At 43.6% G+C, this 22200-nt stretch overlaps 1 protein-coding gene across 6 annotated transcripts; it reads left to right on the plus strand.

Annotated features, from left to right (window-relative positions):
• LOC120806194 (metal transporter CNNM3) lies at window positions 1-22163 on the plus strand. Of its 6 annotated transcripts, XM_040157064.1 has the most exons (12): window positions 25-732; window positions 827-1161; window positions 2170-2346; window positions 3514-3671; window positions 5548-5691; window positions 5773-5931; window positions 7827-7996; window positions 8909-9005; window positions 10095-10225; window positions 10993-11119; window positions 19752-19773; window positions 21650-21754. In XM_040157064.1, exons 1-11 carry the CDS (start codon window positions 25-27, stop codon window positions 19757-19759), a joined length of 2214 nt encoding a protein of 737 aa, XP_040012998.1. In that variant the 3' UTR covers window positions 19760-19773; window positions 21650-21754. The 6 variants fall into 6 exon arrangements, with proteins under 6 accessions (XP_040012999.1, XP_040012998.1, XP_040012995.1 ...); XM_040157065.1 differs by lacking the exon at window positions 19752-19773 and having other exon boundaries at window positions 1-732; window positions 21650-22163; XM_040157061.1 differs by lacking the exons at window positions 19752-19773; window positions 21650-21754 and adding an exon at window positions 21532-21636.
• Window positions 22164-22200: the final 37 nt, after the last annotated feature.

Genomic DNA, 22200 nt, shown 5'->3' on the forward strand with positions numbered 1-22200 from the left:
AGAGCCAGGCTGACCAATTCCAATATGGTGGCCAGCTTGGCAGGTCTATGGTTCCTGTTGATGATATTGTTGTTCTGCGGGATCGGGTACGGCGCCTGCAGCCAGGAAGCTCCGCTGGTTCTGGGGCTGCGACTGGAAGAACCGGCGGGTCTGGTGTGCATGAAGGATCGGATCATCTCGGCGCCAGAAGGAGCGACGTTCAAGCTCCGTCTCTTCGGGACTGATCTGAATGGAAGCTGGCCGTGGGTGGCGTTCGCAGGGGCAGCTGGCGGAGCGGCCGGGGCGGTCGGGGATGCGCCCGACCCGTGCGGGCAGCAGTCCAGCCGTCAGGAGTCCGCTTTCCAGGTGACGGGGGAGTTCGTCCTGGACGAGGAGCACAGCGGGATGATAACGGTTGCGGTGCGTCGGAGGAGCGTCTCGGCGGGGGCAGCGGCCAGCGAGCAGACCTACCACCACCTGTGCGTGCTGAGCGGGGGGAAATGGGCATCTGCGGGCCCCGACAGGCTGCGGGTAAACACCGACAAGGGTCTGCCCGCGGACTACATCCCGCCCTGGGGTCTGGCCGTGCTGATAGTGCTGCTGCTGCTGGCCTGCGGGGTGCTGAGGACGGTGAACCTGAGCCTGCTGTGGCTGGACCCTGTGGAGCTTTACGTCCTCCACAGCTGCGGATCCGAGGAGGAGAAACGGGCCGCCAAGCGCCTGGAGCCGGTCAGGAGGAGGGGGAACTTCTTGGTAAGTTTCTGGGTCTGAAAACAGGAGGGAGAGGATGGGACGAGAAAGCGTTTCTGCTTCCTGATGCCTCTTGTCCCCGCTGTCTCCATCCCAGACATGTTCTCTGCTGTTCCTGTGTGCCGTGGGACACTCGGTCCTGGGTGTGCTCCTGTACCGGGCGCTGGGCTCCATCCTCTCCGCGGTCTTCACCAGCGGCTTCCTCATCTTCTTCCTGGCTGAGCTGGCTCCTCACATCGTGTGCTCCGGTTATGGCTTCCAGCTGGCGCCGGCTCTGACCTGGCTGGCCCAGGTTTGCATGGTGCTCACCTGCCCCCTGTCCTGCCCTCTGGGGCTGATCCTGGATCTGGCGCTGAGGAGGGACATCAGCACCTGCGGGATAAGGGAGAGGGCCATGGAGATGATCCGCACAAGCGTCAATGACCCTTACAGGTAAAACACACACACACACACTCGGAAAGGGTCGCACACACATCACGTACTGTATACATGAACAGTAGTGTGCTGAGGTTACAGGCACTAGAAGTAAAGGAGGGACGCTTTCAAAAATTGAGCCGTGAATAGTTTTTATTTCTCGATTAGCTTCACGCAAACTGCAGTCAACAGAAAAAAAACCTAAATCAGATCCGTATTTGCTGGGACCCCTCTTTGCCTCTAAACCAGCACCAGTTCACCTCGGGACACCTGTGCACGGGTTTTCAGGTTCTTGGCAGGTGGGTTGTTCCAAGCATCTCGGAGAACTTGCCCCCGTTCTCCTGTGGATTTAGTCCGTCTTAGTGTCTCCTGTCTCTTCATGTGATCCCAGACTGACTCCGTGATGTTCAGATCAGGGCTCTGTCGGGGCCAGACCACCTGATGCGGGACTCCTTGTTCTTCTAGTCTCTGAGGACAGGTCTTTATGACTCTGACTCTTTGGACTCGTTTTCCCGCTGTAGGCTGAATTTGGGTTTGGATGAGATTCTAAATATCTAAAGTGCTGTTGCAAAGTACTGTATGTTTTACATGTTCCAACCGGTTTTTCCCATCATATTCCTTTTTTGACATTTGGAGCCTAAAAGAAGGAAGAAAAAACAAACAAAAAACCTGTATATTCCCACTCACACCCACATATATGCACACACATTCACTTCGAGTCACACGTACTCTACACGTGTGTGTAGTGTTACACTTACTGAACGCCCGTTTGCACGTGCACACGTGCGCCCATAAGTGAAAAAAGACAATGTGAAGAAAATAAAAGGAAGCAAAAGAGAGTAAGAGGAGAAAAAAACGTACAAAAAAAAGGAGGAGGGAGGAAATTGTGCCTCCACACCAGAAAAATGAAAACACCAGAGTAGTTTAAGAACTAAGGGGGATTAATACATTTCTGTTTTCATCCATTTACCTGTGCTGTACGTGATTTCTTATTTCTCCCAATCCCGTGTCTTTTTTTCTGTGCAGTGAGTTTGTGAAGGAGGAGTTCAGCCGCGGGACGCTGCGCATTAAGACGGTGGAGGACATCCTGACTCCTCTGAAGGACTGCTTCATGCTGCCCAGCTCGGTCGTCCTGGACTTCTCCACCATGTCCGAGATCATGCAGAGCGGGTACACGAGGGTGCCCATTTACGAGGAGGAGAGGTGGGCACAGAAAACCCAAAGTTGTAGTCTGTCGATTAAAAAAGAAAAAAACAAACAAACCCTGAAGCCAACCACTATCTCCAAAACTCAAATTATTGGTTGATTAATCCATTAGACGATTGCCAGAAAATTAATTGGCAACAATTTTGATAATTGATTCATCATTTATGTCTTTTTTAAGATAAAACGCCCAGAATTCACTAGTTCCAGCTTCTCAAGTGTGAATATTATATCTGTGACAGTAAACTCAACATCCTTGTGTTTTTTGACTGTTGCTCGGACAAAACAAGGAATTAAAATATCTTCACTTGGGATTAACGACGGGCTTTTTCTGACACTTTATTCACAGAATAATCAATTCTATATATAATAAGATATAATAATAATTATAACATAAACTCTAATAAAACTAATAACAGTAGAGTAGTTAAGGACCCAAGGGGAGTTTATGTTCTTCAGTTGGTTTACTTAAAATCGGATCCAAAGACTCTTTAGATTCACAGCAACACGTCTTTCTCGGGCCCCAAAGCAAATGTTTATTTCTTAATTACAAAACTATCGTACATTTTGCTCAACATATCCTCACCTATGAGAATTTCTTTTTCTCATCAATTTTCTCTCAGCTGCTTTCTTAACATGTATTTATTGCCAAAGTATCCGACATTAATTTGGTTTTTAAGTCAAAGAGTTTGGGAATCACCGCCTTAGCAGAATCACTGTCCTCGCTTCGGCACCTGTGGCCACCGTCAGCAAATGATTAATTTGTTACCGTAACATACCTATACCATATTGTTAAGCAGTGACCGGCCACTATAATAAGTAGGAAATAGGTTCAACAGCCTGGTTCTTTACTCTAACTGCAGAAGAACACGGAGCAGTTCAATGTTTGAACTCTTTATAATGACTAGCCACAGGTTATTGTTTAAACCCTCTCCGGGGTCCTCAGGTTTATTTTTCATCATCTAAACTGATTTGTCTTGGCAATGTCGGTTGGTGACCTGTCATATTCACAACAAAGGTTAACACGGGCACACACATGGCGCGAGGGCAGCTCCGCATTCAGTGCCAACCGACAGTGTTCTCTCTGTGCAGTAGTGGAAGCGGTGTCGGCTTTCTGTACATGGGTCCGTAAGAGTCCAGTCGACAACAATGTGTTTGGTTTTCCAGGTCCAACATTGTGGAAATCCTATATGTGAAAGATTTGGCCCTGGTGGACCCAGATGACTGCACCCCCATGACGACCATCACCAAGTTCTACAATCACCCGCTGCACTTTGTCTTCAACGACACCAAACTAGACGCCATGCTGGAGGAGTTCAAGAAAGGTGCGCTCGCGCTCACGACCGCTTCGCCCTCGCACGCACCAAATGTTAGAGCAGAGGCTCAAGAGGCTGGTTGGATTGATTGTGTTTTAGATTCAGTTTAAACCTCCAGCAGAATTCCTACAGAGTGCGTGAAATGAAAATGTCACATACATTTCGAACTGTAAATCGACTCTTTTCTACGCTTTACAAAAACACTTTACGGCGGCAGCTAACAGTTAACGTTGCGCTCTATAACAGCAGTAACGGGCAGATAAAAATGGTCCTCTCGGAGAAACGGATCAAATAATCGTCCTTCTGGTTCCAGTGTTAAAAGACCAGGAGACCATGAGCGCTGTGCTGAGATTTCCAGAGTTTGAGACGCTGGATCTCGGTGAACATCTGTGTTTTCTGTCGAGGAAATTGCCTGAATATCAGCCGTGATAAACGCAGAAAAACACTGTGGTAGATGAGAATAAAAACATGTATCGTACAATATCGTGGAAGGTTCAGTTACGCAAGCAGAGTGTGAGCGGAGATTTCCCCGGAAAAACAGTGAAACTCCCTTTTTCTGTACAATCAAAGAGAACAAAGAAACCCCTGTCCCATCGCTTTAGCTGATAGTGACCCAGGACGGCCTCACGTGTATCAGACCCGTGGAAAACCCCCACGGTGGAGAGAACACACTAACACACACCACAGAATGCTTGGACATACAGAAATGTGGCAACTACTGCTATCTCATGCTCATACATCGATTAAGTACAAATATTATATGAGGATGTTAGTCGAGGATGTTTTCATAGTCTTATGCAAAATACTTCCACAGTTCATATCATCATTCACCAAAATTATGAAAAACACATTTTTCTCAATTACCGCTAGTTGTATCTCGACACGCAGACAGTTTTCGTCTTGTGTGCCCGGGATTTTAGATATTTGCCTCTGAGATTTCTCTCTGCACCTCAATACAATTGTGTTAGCGGTGCTCACGGCACTGAATTATAATTTCTTTCGAGGCAAACTTTTCAAAAACCCGACGTGTCTGCGGCGATGTGCCTTCACAGAAACAACCTTTGTTTTTTTACTGTAATCGTCCGCAGACCTCACTGTGAACAGTTTCAGCTACTTTACTCCGACAGAATCTAATCAGAGAATGAGTGTTTCCATTACACTGGATAATCAATAGAACGCGCTGTCAACAGTTTTCAAGGAGGCTTCTTCTTTGGTAGAGAATAGCTCCAATGAAATCTGATCACAAAATCGAGATAACTGACCTCTGTTGCTCCACAGCCATTGAGTTAGCTGTGGGCTTGTTTTTTTTTTCACGTTTTGTCCATGTGGCATTATTAAAACTACGCTGAATTATCTATTAGCAGTCCCTCTTTGCAATTTACCCAGTGGATACACAGACAACTGTCACTGGATTAATTTGATTCTGGAGGAAGCGTAAAAATGTGATGATTCTCAGGCAAGTTCTGGGCTCGTATGGAGTGTTTTTTTTTCCAACGATTCCTAAGCTGCTGTGTGAATGTTTATTTGCAGCGGACATCACAAATACTGATTTCCCCCGGGAAGTGTAGATCTCACTGAATCTGAAATGATGTCTGTCAAGTCTGTGTGTTCAGACTTGACTGAGTTAGGACTCCCAGGAGGAGTGCAGTTTTTGACGCCTCGTTTCTCTCCGTCCACACCTTCCCTTCAACTCTCCCTTGGATCCAGAGTGTCCAGGACTTTAAGTTTTAAAAAAACTGAAAATGAAACAGCGGCTCATTGTATTGGAGTAGAGACAGAAATCTCAAAACCTGGTCAAATGAAACCAGAACTATGTGCGCGGCCAGACAGCAACAGAACGCGGTGCTACCTGTGGTCTGACCCATGACCTTTCCACTTCTATCAGGCAACTCTCACATGGCCATCGTCCAGAAGGTGAACAACGAGGGGGAGGGAGATCCTTTCTACGAGGTGCTGGGACTGGTCACCCTAGAGGACGTCATCGAGGAGATCATTAAGTCGGAGATCCTGGATGAATCTGACGGCTACCGTGAGTTTCTGTAAATCTGGTTATTGCTTTAGCATCTGATGTCTTTATCAAAACTTCTGACCCCTTCATCTCCTCCCGTAGTGGACAGGAAAGTGAAGCGCCCCCTCCCTCAGCTGGAGATTCCTCTGGAGCCTCGCAGCGCCCACGAGGAGTTTTCTCTTTTCAAGCCTCCTGAAGGAGAACCCAAGATCCGCACTTCGCCACAGCTGCTGCTGGCCACACACCGCTTCCTGTCTAGAGGTGTGTATACGTGTGTGTGTGTGTGTGTGTGAGGTTATCTGTCAATATTTACCTTCATGCCCGTGTGTATGTGACCAAACGGAAAGACTGAGCGAGGTTATGCCTGACCATGTACCTCGAACTGAGTAAATGAGTCACATTTTAACACAGCACGTTTAATGATTATGTTGGCGTTGCATGTTGTCAGAGTCTCTTCTGGACACTTTAGTGCCCCAGGCCAGAAATCCACCCTCGTCCCCCTGGATTTATCTTTTCATAGTCAAATAATTTAATGATATTTGAGTTTAATCCAACTTTATTTGACTTAAACTCGTGTGGTGTCATTTACGAGACATGTCAATTGGTACCCTTACATGCACGCCGGTCCCTGTCATTACTAATGCCGGTTTTAATAGATGTTATATGGAAGATAAGAAACCTGATCATTCGCGTCCCCGAATGATTCTAACAGCAGCAGATCACATCCTAGCGCTTACATTTCACACTTATCCTGCAGTATTATACTTGTCTGGCGGCTGAATAGCTCGGCATTAAGAAACTACGGCCCACATCACAGCATTCCTGCTGGCTTTCTACGACATTTTCTACAGCGTCCTATAGAGAGCGGTACAGCATCCACAGAGAGAATATGTCAGTATAAATCTGTTGTGGCAGGAAGGTCTGGAGGGGGTTTCGCAGACTCCCGTCAAGCAGAGGACGAACAAAATGCTAAACCTTACAACCAACGGTGGCAGTCTGCAAAATGTCACTCAAATAAGACACATCGCAATAGATGCGTTGCCCACTGACAGTGTCTTCACTTTAATTTAAATTACTGGCTTAACAGCGCTCAAGTTGGTGGGTTTTTTTTCTTTTTTAAAACACCAGCACACATCTGGCTCGGGAGCCAGTATCTAGACTATATTAATCAAGACTGGGCCTTTACCATGGGCCTAGACTGGTTTAGAACATCCCTACTTTCCCTTCAGTTTCAGGATTTGGGTCATTAATCATCTTTATCGCTTTTTATTTATTTGGGGGGAGAAAATCAAAACCCTGACTCCTGGACGACTGTGGAATTTTCAATCACGCCGCGCTGTGTGTGTGTGTGTTCCCGCGGTCAAGAATGAACCATTCAGGTGTTTGCACTGAGCATAAATAACCACGCGGTTACTCACGCTGACGTGTGCGTGATTCGGTGCGAGCGGTTCGAGCAAACGACCTGCGTAGATCATTAAAGCAATTGCCTGCAGTCCCGTTCAGAGCGAAGGGTGGAAGAGGTAACGCTGAGTACGTTTGACATTATCTGACCCGGAACTTGATAAATGCTGTTTAGTTGTGATGTCAATCTTGAAGCTTTAAAATTAAATAAATAAATAGATAAAATAACACAACTTCGCTCAAATTACGAAACATTACTAAATTAGCCAGTAACCTTAGCTAGCTTAGCATAATTGGATATTTCCCCCTCATTCTGAGCTCTATGAATACCACTAACGCTGAAACACGTGTCTCGTACTATTTCTCTGTGCATTCAGATAGAATTTAAAAAATGGATTTATCTTTTCCACTTACTCTAAAACTGTAATTTTTGGAAGTTAGGCTAGCTTGTGATGCTACAGTTACTTCCTGTTTACGTAGTTGATTGCTCTTGATTGGACAGCATTATACATGTTTCCTGGCAACCGATTTACACATCACTCAAGTCTTTACCAGCCGAGACATTTAGGTTTTAATGGTGAAAGGCGATTCAGTAAATCACTTGTTTTAAAACAGCTAGAAATCGTTTCAGCAAACACACAAAGAAAATGAAATATTCGAGGTCGACAGTCTGTTTGTCAAGACATATTTTATCTATCCGCTGCCCGGACGGCGAGTTGACTGCATCCTGTCTCTCTGACCTTTGACCCCTGTAGAAGTGGAGCACTTCAGCCCCGGACGCGTGTCCGAGAAGGTCCTGTTCCACCTGCTCCGCCACCCCAGCGTCAACCAGGAAGTGCACTTTGACCCCAGCAACCGGCTGAGCCCGGGCCACTATCTCTACACTCGCAACCACCCGGTGGACTATTTCATCCTGCTGCTGCAGGTACGTGCTCGTGTTTGGACACGTCTGCCGCAGCCGTGGGTTCACTGAATCGGTTCGCCAGGCGGCGGGTTGTGCACCTTTCTCCCAACTTTCCCAGAAAGGGACCAACAACTGAAGTAAATGAATCAGACGTGAGATATTTATTTACTTGTTTTTTTTAGTTTGAGGGGTAAACCACCTGAGATGCGTCATTTCGTTTTCAAAATCACGGCAATTAACACGACATTAAAACTGAAATAAATACATAAATAATAGCGATGCTGATGAAACAAGCGCGACGTAACAACATCGATAAGATCACACACACGTGGGCCGTGCCACAATCCCAAACCACACACACCAAATGTATGTTAGAAGCTTCACCCGCACAACGCTAACACGCTTAAATGGTTTATAACACATTATAATGTAGTTATAAGAAGCTACGTGGACATGGGTGTTTATTAATGTACAGTAGGTGTAGATATGACTTCTCCTACACAGACATATTTTATATTGTGACAGCTTTGTTTTACCATATTGTCATTCATTATCTGATTATACGGCAGCGTCGGCTCAGGGCTGTCCACGGGACACTGCCTGTAGACGCTAAATAGGGGGACGTAAAGTAACGGTGTTGCCGGAATGAGAGAAAGATCCAGGGATGAGACATGGTGAAAATACCATCCATCCATTAACCAGAGTACATCTGCTTATCCTGTGCTGTCGCTTTATTTATTTTCACGAAAAACCCGTTGTTCCTAAAAACTGTATTACAGGGCGAAGAACTGTGGGTAAACAACTACACTGCGTAGTCCACACAGTTGTAGGTGAATCTTTGGCAGTTCAAAGTCCACATTTTTCTGTATTTAACATAAAGAAGTACCATGAAAAAAACGTGTTAAAGTCTGCTGCCTGTTTGTTTGTCCTCAGGGACGCGTGGAGGTGGAGATCGGAAAAGAGGGGCTGAAGTTTGAAAATGGGGCATTTACATACTATGGTGTTTCTGCTCTAACGCTACCATCTTCAGGTGAGAGCAAGAGTTGCAGGAAGATCCTTGAAAGGAAGAATCCAACCCAAAAAACAGATTTCACATTGAGCTTTTCCTCTGATTTCACAACAAGAATTTCTGTTTTATTTTATTTATACAGCGCCACATCATAACAGAAGTTATGTAGAGCAGGTCTAGACCAGGACTCTTCATACTTATATTTACAGAGAGCCAACGTTTCCCCATGAGCGAGCACTTGGTGACAGTAGCAAAGAAAAAAAACTTCCTTTTAGCAGGTAGAAACCTTGAACAGAACCCGGCTCATGGTGGGCGGCCGCCTGGGTTGAGAGACAGAGAGAGAGAGACAGAGAGGGAGAGAGAGAGAGTGATGAAAATAATAACAACCGCAAAATCAACTTTGTCTGTGTAGCGCTTTTCAAAATCACAACATTACAAAGTGCTTTAATAATAAAACATTTCTGGCACAAGACTATAAAAAATAAAATGAAATAAAATAAAATGAAATAGAACCAGGTAGGATATGACAATCAGGTAAAAGAAACCGACAGAAAATCAGAAAATAGAGACGAGCAGGCCTCAGCTAAAACCTGGAAAAGTGCTTCACAGACCACTGACGAGCTGATAATAAGAAAGTACACCAGCAAACAGGAAAACAACCTGAGACTAACGATGAAATGTAAAAATAAAACCAGTGAAATAGATTTTAAAAACCCACAAATCTATGGAATCAGTATCAAGATTTTGTTTCTTTTAAAGAAATTTCTATCGGCTGACACATTTTTCATGTGTAGATCAGTATCAGCCTCAAGAATCCAGCATCAGTCAGGCTACAAAAAAATAAGACCGTATGTCAGGTCAATCTTAGGTTTTCCCTTCACGTTTTCTGTCATGTTGATTATTAATCATGCATTTAAGACTCGAAACACATGATTATTTAAAAAGGAATGATTTTTAGTGAGTGATAATGTTGTGTTCCACTATGTTAACGTACCAGGTTCTGTACAGAGGAAATAATGATGAGCAGGCATGTGGCTATAAAAAGAAATTCGCAATAGCTGCAGATACTGTGTTGACTGTGTGTGTGTGTGTGTGTGTGTGATGTAACAGTGCACCAGTCTCCAGTGTCCACCCAGCGTCACTCTCCCAGGGATCCCTTTGAGTCAGCAGACGCCACCAGCCCGTCCAGCTATTGTCCAGACTACACCGTCCGAGCTCTCACCGACCTGCAGCTCATACGGGTGTGTGTGTGTTGTGCTTTCACCCTGACAGCTGCTACCAGCTAAAGGCTGACGTACACTGTGATTTTTTTTTTTTTTTTTGGGGGGGGGGGGCCGTGCCAGACCCCAAGTTGGCAGTTGTGACAGAAATTTGACAAAAATCTTTGAAAAACTACGGGAAGGTCATTATTTTAATCTGGTCGCTGGTTCGGCCGCTCATCAACACGATCGGCAGGTGGATCTGCAGCAGCTCATCACGGAGGTGTTGGAGGGTAAGAGGCCCTGATCTGGGCCAGAGTCCACCCATGGTCCTCTGCCTGAGAAAGATCTAGTTTCGAACTTTACTTCAGTATCAGTGTATATCCAGTGATAGTTGTCCGCACATCAGTGGCTACAGTGCCAACAGGAGGGGAGTAGACAGGAGGTGTCGGGGAGGCGCAGTTGTCTCATTTTTTTTTTTTTTGTCTAAGAGGGGACCCGCAGTGTCAAACCATGTCCAGCACCTGTTAATACACCCACGGTCCACCGATGGCCGTCCCTGGTCCGGTCGGACCTGTCGGGCCAGGTTCTCGCAGTCTGGCTGCTGCTCCGACTCACACCTAGAATCCAAAGAAAGAAAGAAAACACAATACACACAAAAAACAACACCGAACTGAAGGTAGGAGCAGGTAGCGAGCAGATTTATACAGGGCGTGTGATTTGTACTCGGTATTAAAACAAACGTTTCGATCTGAGGAAACCGGTTCCGACTCTTTTTTTCTTCATTTCACTTTGTGGCTGTGTTGCAGGTGACACGTCTCCAGTATCTGAACGCTCTAATGGCGTCCCGCGTCGGCCAGAGTCCAGATCCTCCCGAGATTAAGATCCTGCCCAACAGTCAGACCAAGCTGCTCAACGACAGAAACACCACACAAGGTATCCTTGCTCAGAACGCTGTCTGACCCCCAGGGGCCCGTCGTTCTAACTAACATTCACTGCTGATGAGAAATCACACTAAAACTCTTTTGAATAGGGGTTTTCTAACGCCTTTGTAGGATTTTTAGGACTGTACTTTCCTGTTTGCCTTCAGCTGAACTAAAATACTTCTCTCTCTCTCTCTCTTTTTTTTCTCCTCTCCTTGGTGCCTCCATGTCTCCTCTCGTCTCTGGCTCGTCCAGAGTTTCCTGTAAACTTTTCATTCTTTGATACCATTGAGAACTACTGTTAGTATTTTTTTTTTTTTTTTTTTTGCATGAGGTAAATGAAGTTCAGCCCGTCTGTGGCATGACAGCAGACACAGACTGTACATACAACACACACACACACACACACACACACCAAGGACAGTTTACCGCACACACACTGATCCATGAATTAACGTCCCGCTCCTATTGACAGTGTAACAGGACTGTTTTCCGCCTTGACCTTCTCGAATCGGCGGTCTAAGTTGGTGTTTCTTTATTTTCATGAGACGAAATTTCTTGTCTGGATTCGGAATCAGGACGTCGGTGTGTGTGCGGGTGTATTCATCTGTGTGTTTGTGAGGCTCTTTAACCTCTGCTCCCTTCTGCTTTTTCCCGAAACCATCTCACTTCTCTCTGTTGCGTTTGGAAACTCTGGCAGACGTAGCCCGTCTCTCACACGGTGTTCTCTCATTAACTGCATGCCCGATCTGATTGACCCGCCTCCGTAAGACACAGACGTTTTAGTTGTTATAGATATTAATATTATAATGACTTGGAAGGGAGGAAATGTGCCCCCTGGCGTCCATATTGGAGGTCCACAGCTTGCTACTCAGACCACTTGTGACTTTTTACATTGTGGAGTAGACATGATTAATTATTTTATGCTTTATTGACAGGACTGGTCGCATGAGCACTGATACACTATGATCCAACAGTCCCTCAAAATATGATATACCAGCCGGAGATCCCATAATTTGTCCATGAATTTGATCAAATCAAAACTAAACCCCTTAAAGAAAAAAACAACTTCATTTGTTTTAAACGTAGGTAGATTTTAGGGTAATTTTTTCGGGGATTTTGCTTCACAGTGATACGTCTGGCTAACCTCAGGTTGGTAGCTAGCGAGCTCGCTCCCGAGCCCACTGCTGAAGATACATATTAAAAAGACTCAGTAATTTACTAAACCAGCTGCTCATTGTCATTTTTTTTAAAATCAAACAAACAGGAGAAAAGTAGTGCATCCGTTGGGGACTATTTTCAGTGGCGGATTAATCCACTTTTGGTGCTGTAGTGAGTATATGGGGCAGCAGGACGGTGTGTTTGGGACTGACTCAAAATAAGCTACAGTGTTATAACTATCAAGAGTCCTGGTCTAGACCTGCTCTAAATGAAACGTGCCCTGAGATGACCTCTGTTGTGATTTTTGCGCTATATAAATAAAATCAAATAAAATTGAATTGAATCGAATCGTGCAACAGTGTTGCTCAGTGATGGGTTTTTTTTTGTTGAGAGAACTAACTTATTGTCACCTACTGAAATGAGAAGGGAAAACACTCGTCTACTCCATCCCGCTGAGCAGAAACCAAATCAAACACTAGAGCAGAAGACCTCCCATATGTCTGCCTGAGGACGTGTCACATCACCTCAAGTTACAGCCTACTACACAAGACGGTGACAAGATGGCGCAAAAGTGACGAAAACCCGCCTGCGATGGAAGCGCACTCGGCCGTCCCATGTGATGGGGTAAATGGGCTCGATGGTGGATATTTCCACATCCCGCTGAAAATCGGAACCTGTTTACTCATCTGGCAGCATAGAGAGCGTCGTGTCCGGGCTAGTTCCACTAGCTTCTGTAACTCAGCGCAGTCTCTCGTTTAGTATTTCTTCCATTGGTCTTTCTGAAAAAAAGAAAAAAAGAAAAAAGAACAAAATTGAAGCGTGATCCTGGATTTCACGGTTCCGTATTCTGACTACAAATCAGCATCTTCTACAGCAACTGATATTAGAAAGTTGAAACATTCGCGATTTTAACAAACTTAATCAGCGGTGACTTGGCTGGTGCAGGGGAAAAAAAACCTCAGCGCCCATGAACGTTTACAAGCACGGGTACTTCATCCGATCGTCTCGCTTGGTTTTGTCCACATGCGTAAAACTCACCGGTTGCTCCTCTGAATTCATTGCTTCAGCTTTCTGCCGTTTGAAAACGTCTGCAGCTACAGTTTGTTATATGGAAATGCATTTCAAAATTCATTTTCTTTTGAAGCGGTCTTAAAAGACATTAGATTTATGTTTATGTTTTAAAAAGCGAGCGGGTTTGACACTTGCTTCCATTTCCATTTGGCTTGCGCAAAAAAAAAAAAAACATTAAAACAAACAGCTACGTTAGATCACGTTTCAAAAAACACTACAGTCCTTATCCAGACGTATAAAGCAAGCCCCACGACGTACTGCTGAGAGAGGATTTTTAGTTATTTAAATTATTACAAATGTCAATGGGATTTTGAATGGGAGAACCCAGTTTTACTTGAGCTCTCTATGCACCAGGAACGGCGACTTCCATTGTTTAAACTCTGGCCCTTCTTCGTCTCCCTTGTGCCACCTTTCATGTCCCCAGTCAGTGTCAGTCTGTTGTTCTCTCTTTTTAAATATCCTCTGTCACCTGAACTGTGTGTGTGGGTGTGTGTGTGTGTGTGTGTGTACGTGTGCCATCACCCCTCACTCACACCCGCTCTTCTCTCATTGGTCGGGTTCCACAGGTGGCAGTAGAGCCCTGGAAAGCTCCACAGAAGAGGAGGCTCATGGGTAGTCTGGTTCTGTCCGCCCGCTGTTTAACAGAAAAGGAAAAAAAAAAAAAGAGAGATTTTTGGGTTTTTTTGTCTGTTTTTAATCGATAAATTATCTATGGCTGGAACGTAGTTTTTGGACATGACTGGAGTGAGAGTGATTTTATTTGTCTGTTATGTAGATCCACTACTCACACTTATCTCCATCCCCATTCCTTTATGTGCTTTCCATTGCAGTTATTATTTTATGTTGTTTTTGTATGTAAAACATTAATTTTATATTATATAAGATTAATGTTACACATACACATTTTATTTTAATTTGGTGGTGCCTTTCTTCCAGGTTTAGTCTTTCATACTAAACTCTGCATTGCCATTCCTCACTTCTGCCTGTCTGGGTGCCAAAGCTACATGTGTGTAAATGCGTGATTTGTGTGTGTGTGTGTGTGTGTGTGTGTGTGTGTGTACTGAAGCATCCGTCCATTTGAGACTCTTAAAAAAACAAAACACAAAAAAAAAAAAAACACTCAAGCTGGTTAAAAGCAGATTTGCACATGAAATTTGTGCACTGTTGATAGTATTAAGCTATTTTACAAGCTGTAAGGTACGTCCACGTTTTATACCCTCGCGTAACATTTCTCTCAGACACAGAGGTGTGTGTGTGTGTGTATGGCCAAAAATGAAAATTTCAGGTTTGATCTTTGAATGGATGACGGGTGGTTTATACTGTAAATATTCAAATTAGAATCAGTGAGGCCCAGGATATAATCCTAACTGAAAAACTCCTTGCTAAAAAGTGACCGTTTTTTATTGATGCTTAAGTTCACAGAAGCTCAAAACAGCCAAAAGATGAGCCTAAGAGTGGCTGTAATTAATTAGTCAGTCGTCATAAAATTTATCCAAAAAAATATTTTCATAATCCATTGATATATTTAGAGCCAAAATTCTAGCTTCCCAATTTTGAGGATTTGCTGCTTTTCTTTATCTAAATTGATAATAAACTAACTAAACAAGACATCTGAAGAAGTCACCTTGGGCTTAAGGAAACTGTCGGGAAATGTTTCACTATTTTCTGACATTTCAAATGATCCATCGAGAAAATAATCTGCAGACGAATCAACAACGAATGTGGTCTTTAGTAGCAGAACTCGTTCTAGTCCAACATGCAGCTTCAATGACTGAGTTACGTACAAGGAACTTTACTTTAATTTCCAATATCTGTCCCTGGAAAATAAACAGACCACAGGCTGCTTTGGGGAAAACATTAAGTGTAACAACAAAGATGACTGGTTAGTAGGGCAGGGTATCAAACCTCAGTATTTCTATTTACTTATTCCTTTCTTTTTGGTATCGACCAAAAAAATGCTAGAAGCACATTGTATTGAAAACTGTCAAGTGCTGAACGTTGGCATCGAATGTCTGGTCATATTCCTAATTCTGTTCACTGTTTTTTGATCAGATGGTTCCAGACTTGAATCAAAATTTTACCAATTTAAGACTGTATTTATTCAGGCAGTGTTCTCGTAGAGCTGCTTGTGTTTAGACAGTATTTAACATTTGAGAGCTTAAGTGTAATAAAAAACGTTTTATTTGTTTTGTCTAAAAACATATTTTTAGAGTTAAAATACTGGTTTGATTGATCGATTAGTTGATCAGCAGCAACACCAACATTGGTTTTATGATCGATTAAACTATTTCGTCAGTCCATTGGTCAGATAAAACAAGCAATACTTGAAGTCACGTTAAGCTCCCGTAATTGAAGATGGGCATTTTTAGCTGACATGTTATAGACAAAATTATTTATATGGAGAATAACCAGCAGATTCATTCAAAAAAGTAAGGTGTTGAAAAAAGTACCATTTTTGTATCTGTGCTGAAACTCAGGTATTAAATCAGCGCTAGCAGCAAGAAATTCCAAACGATACCCAGCCCCATCGGTTAGTCCCATCTGAGTGACATTACTGTAGTCGATCGAAGTGAAACAATATAATTCTGACAATCAATGAATCTAAATCTTTCCGAGCAGAAATGACAGATTCTCTGATTCCGGCCTCTCGAATGTCAGGATTTTCATCGTTTTATCTCATTACAATTGGCGTCTCTTTGGGCTTTGGACCGTTGGTCGGACAAAACATTCACCATTCATCATCCAAAATGCACATTCTTGAGAAGAAAAGCAGGAAGAGTAAAAGTAAAGATACAATTAAAAAACAACAGGGGGGGAAATACAGATAAGATACAGATTTGAACCAGGAATGTGGGCTGTAACATCAAGTGTTGACTGTTCTTCCCTTTCTCCTCTTTAATTACACAGTAAGAACCAGGTTGTTAACGCCGTTTTTCCCCAAACCTAAGTTTTGTTTCCAGTACTGTACGCTGCAGATGGCCAGTATTTACAAAACTACGTAGGGTATAACTTGTTTTTCTTTTCCTCTACGATACCCACTTGTTACTCCCTTGCTCCCCGAGTCTTGTTTTCTTCCAATGTACCTACATCTAAGCACCGGTAGGAGCCAGTTAGTATGCTATTGGCACTGAATCTGCGGTCCGGCGGCGGGCGCTGTGAATCCGATGCCTGCACTGACCTCATTGTGTCATTTAGACCCTGGAACTGGAAGTCAGATGCTCTCGTCCTGTAGTTAAGCGTCCATTTGTTTGGCCGAGGAGATTCAATTAAATTAACCTTTAAGCACCTTGTTTGTTATCCTGTCTGTGTTATCCAACATACGAGCCCTGTTAACATTCCAGTACATGTTCACATCTGTCTTCGTGTGTGTGTGTGTGTGTGTGCGAGTGAGTGTAACATACAATATTTCACTAGTACATGTCAGCGAGCAGGCGTCCGGCCGTCACCTTAACTCCATGACCCAAACTGTCTGCTGTCTGACAGCCTAACGCGCTTTTCAAGCTTCTGTCAGTCACTGTTGCATGTGCGTAAACATGTGGAACGTGTCAGAAATGGCCACTGAATAACCTTCCCCCCGTGTTTGTATATTCGTATATTAGTGATAAGGAGGAAAACAGCGAGGCCGACTCTCTCCGCCAGGCGCTCGGAGCCATTTAACAAAATCAGTGTTTTAGTGGATAGTTTTTGGGGGAGTTTTAACAGTGTATTTTAATGCAATACTCACAAGCCGTGTTTGCCGAGAAAATTATGGGTCGCTGTAATTAATCCTTTGACTACAAAGTTAAAACAAAACAAAAAAAAAAAAGCAAAAATAGGTTTAAGGCGAGGGGTATATGCGTAAAGAACTGGTTTGCGTCGTCCGACCCCACGACCCCACTCGAAGGCACTAGTGGGGATAACGGCGAACACTCTCAGACAGTGTTTCCTGGAGGTAATTCGTGGTATTGAAATTTCACTTTGTCAATAGTCAATTAGTAAAAATCAGCAACTATTTTGATAAATCAAGTAGTCATTTAAGTCATTCTTCAAGCACAAATTACAAATATTTTTTGGCGCCAGTTTCTCACATGTGAGAATTTGCTGCCTAATACTAAAGTAAACCGAATACTTTGAGGTTTTGGACAGTTGGTCGATCAAAACAAGACGTCCGACGACGTCCTCTTCGGCTCTTGGAAATGGTGACGGACATTTTTATTTATTTATTTATTTTTTTTACAATTTTCGGAAGTTTTTTGGACCAAACACTAATCAAGAAAACAATCAGCAGATTAAGTACCAATGAAAACAGTAGTTAGTAGTTAGTTAGTTGCAGATGACGATGATGCCTTTAGCCAAAGCTAATATGAGGCTCAGCTCGACATCTCCGTCCTGGAGGTAAGTTCGCGGGTGTTGGGTTATGTTGGGGTCCGTTTCCCTACCGATTTGCGTTTTCCCCCGTAACCTGAGGACTAACCCCAACTTTTCCTGTCCTGCAGCGCCTAGCCATGTCTTAATCTAAGCCCTAACCACAGCACGTGGAGGGCAACAGTACGAGAAACGGGGGGGGGAGTTGTGAAGTCATATCAAGAGTAATACTGAAATAACTACTAAAACAGAGCAGCGCAAAAACGAACGAACAAATATAGTAAAATATTAGAACCAGGTGGTAAAAATCAAAGAGGTAAATACGTAAGTGCACATACACATGCCCCACCACTCTGATTCACATGTACATATATGCACACACATACACACATAATATTGGGACATTATAAAAATGTCGTCCTAAAAAAACGCAAGTGGGAAAGAAAAACCCTGGTTCCAAAGACAGTTCCATAGACAGCGTTACCTGACTTCGATTAACATGAAACCCTGCGGGTCGAATCATTGGTGCAGAACATTAACTGTTAAACTGTTCACAAAAGTCAAAAGGTACAAGCCTGTGGAATTAAAAACTTCAAGGAAGACGTTAACTACAACTCCCAAGGTGCATTTCAGCACGAAACATCCAGTCACGGAGCTTTAAATTCTGTTACGTTTGCCGTGAATGTCGAGCTGACGCTAGTCGATCACACGATCTTAAATAAATCTACGTTTGGATTCTGGCTCAGTTTCGGATGAAGTTTATAACTACAACAACGAAGCGTTTTGACTCAAATCTCCGACTGCCTTCTCCTCCATATCTCCTAGTTCACCAAAGATTCCCACCACCAATAGCGAGGGCGACAGAGGCCCTTGGATATCGTAGTATTTAGCACCGTCCTTCATGCCAAACTGACGAGATGGGGGGGGTGGCAAAAAAAAAAAAAATGTCTCTCAGAAACTGTGTTTGCAATATTTCAAACTGGTGGCCATGAACTAAACCTGTAGCAACATGGAGGATATTGGTAAAGGAGTTTAAATGGCGATGCAGATTAGGGGGAAAACACGTCCCACTTTGCAACTTTATTGGCTTGGTAAGAGACTTTGACACGAGGCCGATGCTTTGCTCTGGCAAAGCAATGATCGGGATGTATCCCTCTCCACTGCAGGTCAGCGAGGAACCAAACAGTTACTAAAAAAAAAAAAAAAAATATTTCACTTTAACATGAACCATTAGAGTCGAAGCCTCATACTCACTTAGGCCGAACTTAATGCATCTTTGTCCCCGGTCCCCCAGTTCTCACGGTGCAGTCGCGGCACAAGTCGCTTTCCTCGCAGCCGGTATGAAGAGACGGAATGATTTCACTCTCTAAACATAGATAGAGTGGGACCTGTGAGTATTGAATTAAAATAACCTTTAAGTAGCAGCAGGGTCGTTAAAGGAGTCGGCTCCGCACCAGCTGTGTTACATTACCGCCTTTTCTGTCTCTTTGAATTTCGATCCCGTGTGTGTTTGATCGATTCAGTGTTAGCAGTCGAGCGTCTTTCCATATTCCAAGAGAATTTTTTTTTTGACTGTGTGATTGAGTAAATATTTTTTCAGCTGTTTACTTCTGTTTTATTTTGTTGTATTAAGTTCATTTCTATGGTATCAAAAGACTGAATGTACAAAAAAAGATAATCATTACTTTGTGCTACTTATACTGATTGAGAGAAAGGTTTTTGTTTTTTTTGGGGGGGTGGGGTGTGATGATGTGGAGAGCTGTGTATTAATATATGACTGCTTAGATAGAATATAATATCGAGGATGTAGTTTATAGGTAAGCAAGTCTCAGTTTTCAGGTACAACACTGTTACCACAAGAGTTATTGAGAACTAACTAGTTAAATCAATTCCTCTTTCTGTCCAGGTTACATTTGTAGAGAATTTCTCTCACTCTTTCGGGAATGCTGCCGGTTTTGGGTGCATTGAGACTCCATTGCATTTAACACTTTCAATAAGTTTGTTAGGAAATAAACTCAATCCTGTTCTAAATGTGTTATGTTTGTTTTGCCTTTTCTTTTCCCACACAGACATATAACAAGACATGATCAGGTTTGTCTCTGCACCGTACACGTACGTTAAAAATCGTACTCCAGTACTGTGCTTGGGCAAATGTACTTAGTTACTTTCCACCACTTGTGTGTGTGTGTGTGTGTGTGTGTGTGTGTGTGTGTGTGTGTGAGAGAGAGAACATCTGTGTTGTTCGAGTTACTTTTTCATTTTCGGGGGATCTTCTTGCTGTTCATGTTTGAAACCAAATTCCAAATTACATTATTATTATTTAGATACATGTAGACACATAGACACACACACAGATGATTTTTTTGTTTTTTTTTGTTTGTTTTTGTTTTTTAAATAACAACCTCCAGTGGATCCCTTACTCGGAAATGAATTCCTGGCTACGCCACTGGTTTAGCAAGATCAAAAGTCCTTTCAGCAGCCACTCGAGACATTCATTACATGCCACAGTACAGGTGCATATAATTTCAAATTTTATTCGTACAGCACAATGTCAGACAAGGTGGTTTTCGTGGTTATAAAACAAAAAGGGGCAAATAGGTAAAGATATCTGTGGATATTTGCCTGAGGAGGACCTGTAGTTGGTTAAAAAAAAAAAAAAAAAAAGTTGCTCAAAAAGTAAAAGGAAGCCGTGTTTCCGGTGTGCAGGTACTATCTCTTTGTATTGCAACTTTATGCATTTCCTCTGTATCCAGCACTTATCCCACTGAGGTTTAGTGGATTTACATGTACGGTATTTACAGGACACAGAGAAAGCTTGAGACAGACATCATCACCAGAAATCACCATCTTAAAGTCCTAAAAAGGCCAACAGCTGAACATGATGATAAAAGGCCTTTAATGGCTCCAGAGCTATTAGCTTAAGCTAGAGTTCTCCAGGGTAATAGAGCGCAAAATCAGAATGTCAAATCACTATTTCGGTTTCAAAAAAATGATACGAAACATCTCCTACTCTTTAAACTGCAATAATGGGATTATCATCGGGCGATGGAAGAAGCACTCTGAGGAGCTCCTGAACCCAACCAACATGTCCTCTGTGGAGGAGGCAGAGTTTGAGTACTCGGGGGGAAGACTCTGGCAGGGGTCTCTGAGGTAGTTTAGAAGCTCCTCAGCGGCGAGGCACCAGGTGTGGATTAGATTCGCCCTGAGCTTCTCTGGACATTGTGGGGCTGTCTCGGCTGACACGCCTCTTCACTGTTGCATGGGGTTCAGGGACAGTGCCTCTGGACCAGCAGACCAGGGTAACGCACTGCTCAAACTCCACGGAAAAGCTTATGCCAGGGTGCTGGAAAGGAGGCTCTGACCAATTGCTGAAACTCAGATCAGGGAGGAGCAATGCAGATTCTGTCTTGGTCGTGCAGCAGTGGTACAGCGCTTAACTTTTGCAGGTTTACTGGAAGGTTCATTGGCGTTTGCCCATCTAGTCTAGATGTGTTTTATCGGCTGGAAGTAGGCTTTTACAACTTTGAGGAGTGTGGAGAATCGGGGCATTGAAACAAGCAGTGCAGCGAGAGCTGTGTCGGCATAGTCAGCCGGAAGTCAACCACGTTTCAAGTTGGTGTTGGCCTCCCCTTTGGTGGACTTTCATGTGGAGGAGAGTGTCCGGTTTGGAGACCTCAGAACACCAGGTTGGTGTTGGCCTCCCCTTTGGTGGACTTTCATGGGGAGGAGAGTGTCCGGTTTGGGGACCTCAGAACACCAGGTTGGTGTTGGCCTCCCCTTTGGTGGACTTTCATGGGGAGGAGAATGTCCAGTTTGGGGACCTCAAAATTGCCTTTCTGCTCTTTGCAGACGATGTGGTTCTGTCTGGCTTCATCTGGTTGGGAGTTTGTTGCTGTCTCAAGTGAATGAATTTAAGGGTCCTTCTCATCACCTTAAAATGTCTCCTCGTTTCCCTCACTTGGGTCAGTCCCTCCCACGCAAGATGCGAGACAGAGAAGCAAGGAAGAGATGCGAGGGGAAAGGAATCAAAGCAACACGGTCACGACCTTTCCTGCGATCCGTCATCTGAAGCAACGTCAGTTTCTGATGACGACGGCAAAACTGGATCACAGCTGGATCAACTGTCAGTCTGCAGGTTTTAAGAGTTTAATATGCCTCGGAGCTTGTATTTGCAGAGATAATGTGATGTACTGTCCATTTAGTAATAACAGCGGTGTAAGTGTTGTCCTCCAACATGAAAAAAGCGAAGGAAATATCTCTGCGTGTTTCCCCTTAAATAAACAGTTTAAAAAGCATCTGAAGATTCATTAAAAACCTTTATTTTGTTTTTATATTGTGAACAGATCCTTAAAACCACAGTTTGTAAAGTTACTGCTCAGACGCTGAAAGCACAGAAGCCAAACAGGCTTTATTTATTTTATTGCATTTATTGATGTTTTGTTTGTAAATTCATTATGTAATTATCCAGGTTTTGATGAGAATGCCTCATAATTTGTAGACATTATTTTGTAGCATATA

Source organism: Xiphias gladius, chromosome 20 (assembly GCF_016859285.1).
Source record: "Xiphias gladius isolate SHS-SW01 ecotype Sanya breed wild chromosome 20, ASM1685928v1, whole genome shotgun sequence".
Classification (NCBI taxonomy): Eukaryota; Metazoa; Chordata; class Actinopteri; order Istiophoriformes; family Xiphiidae; genus Xiphias; species Xiphias gladius.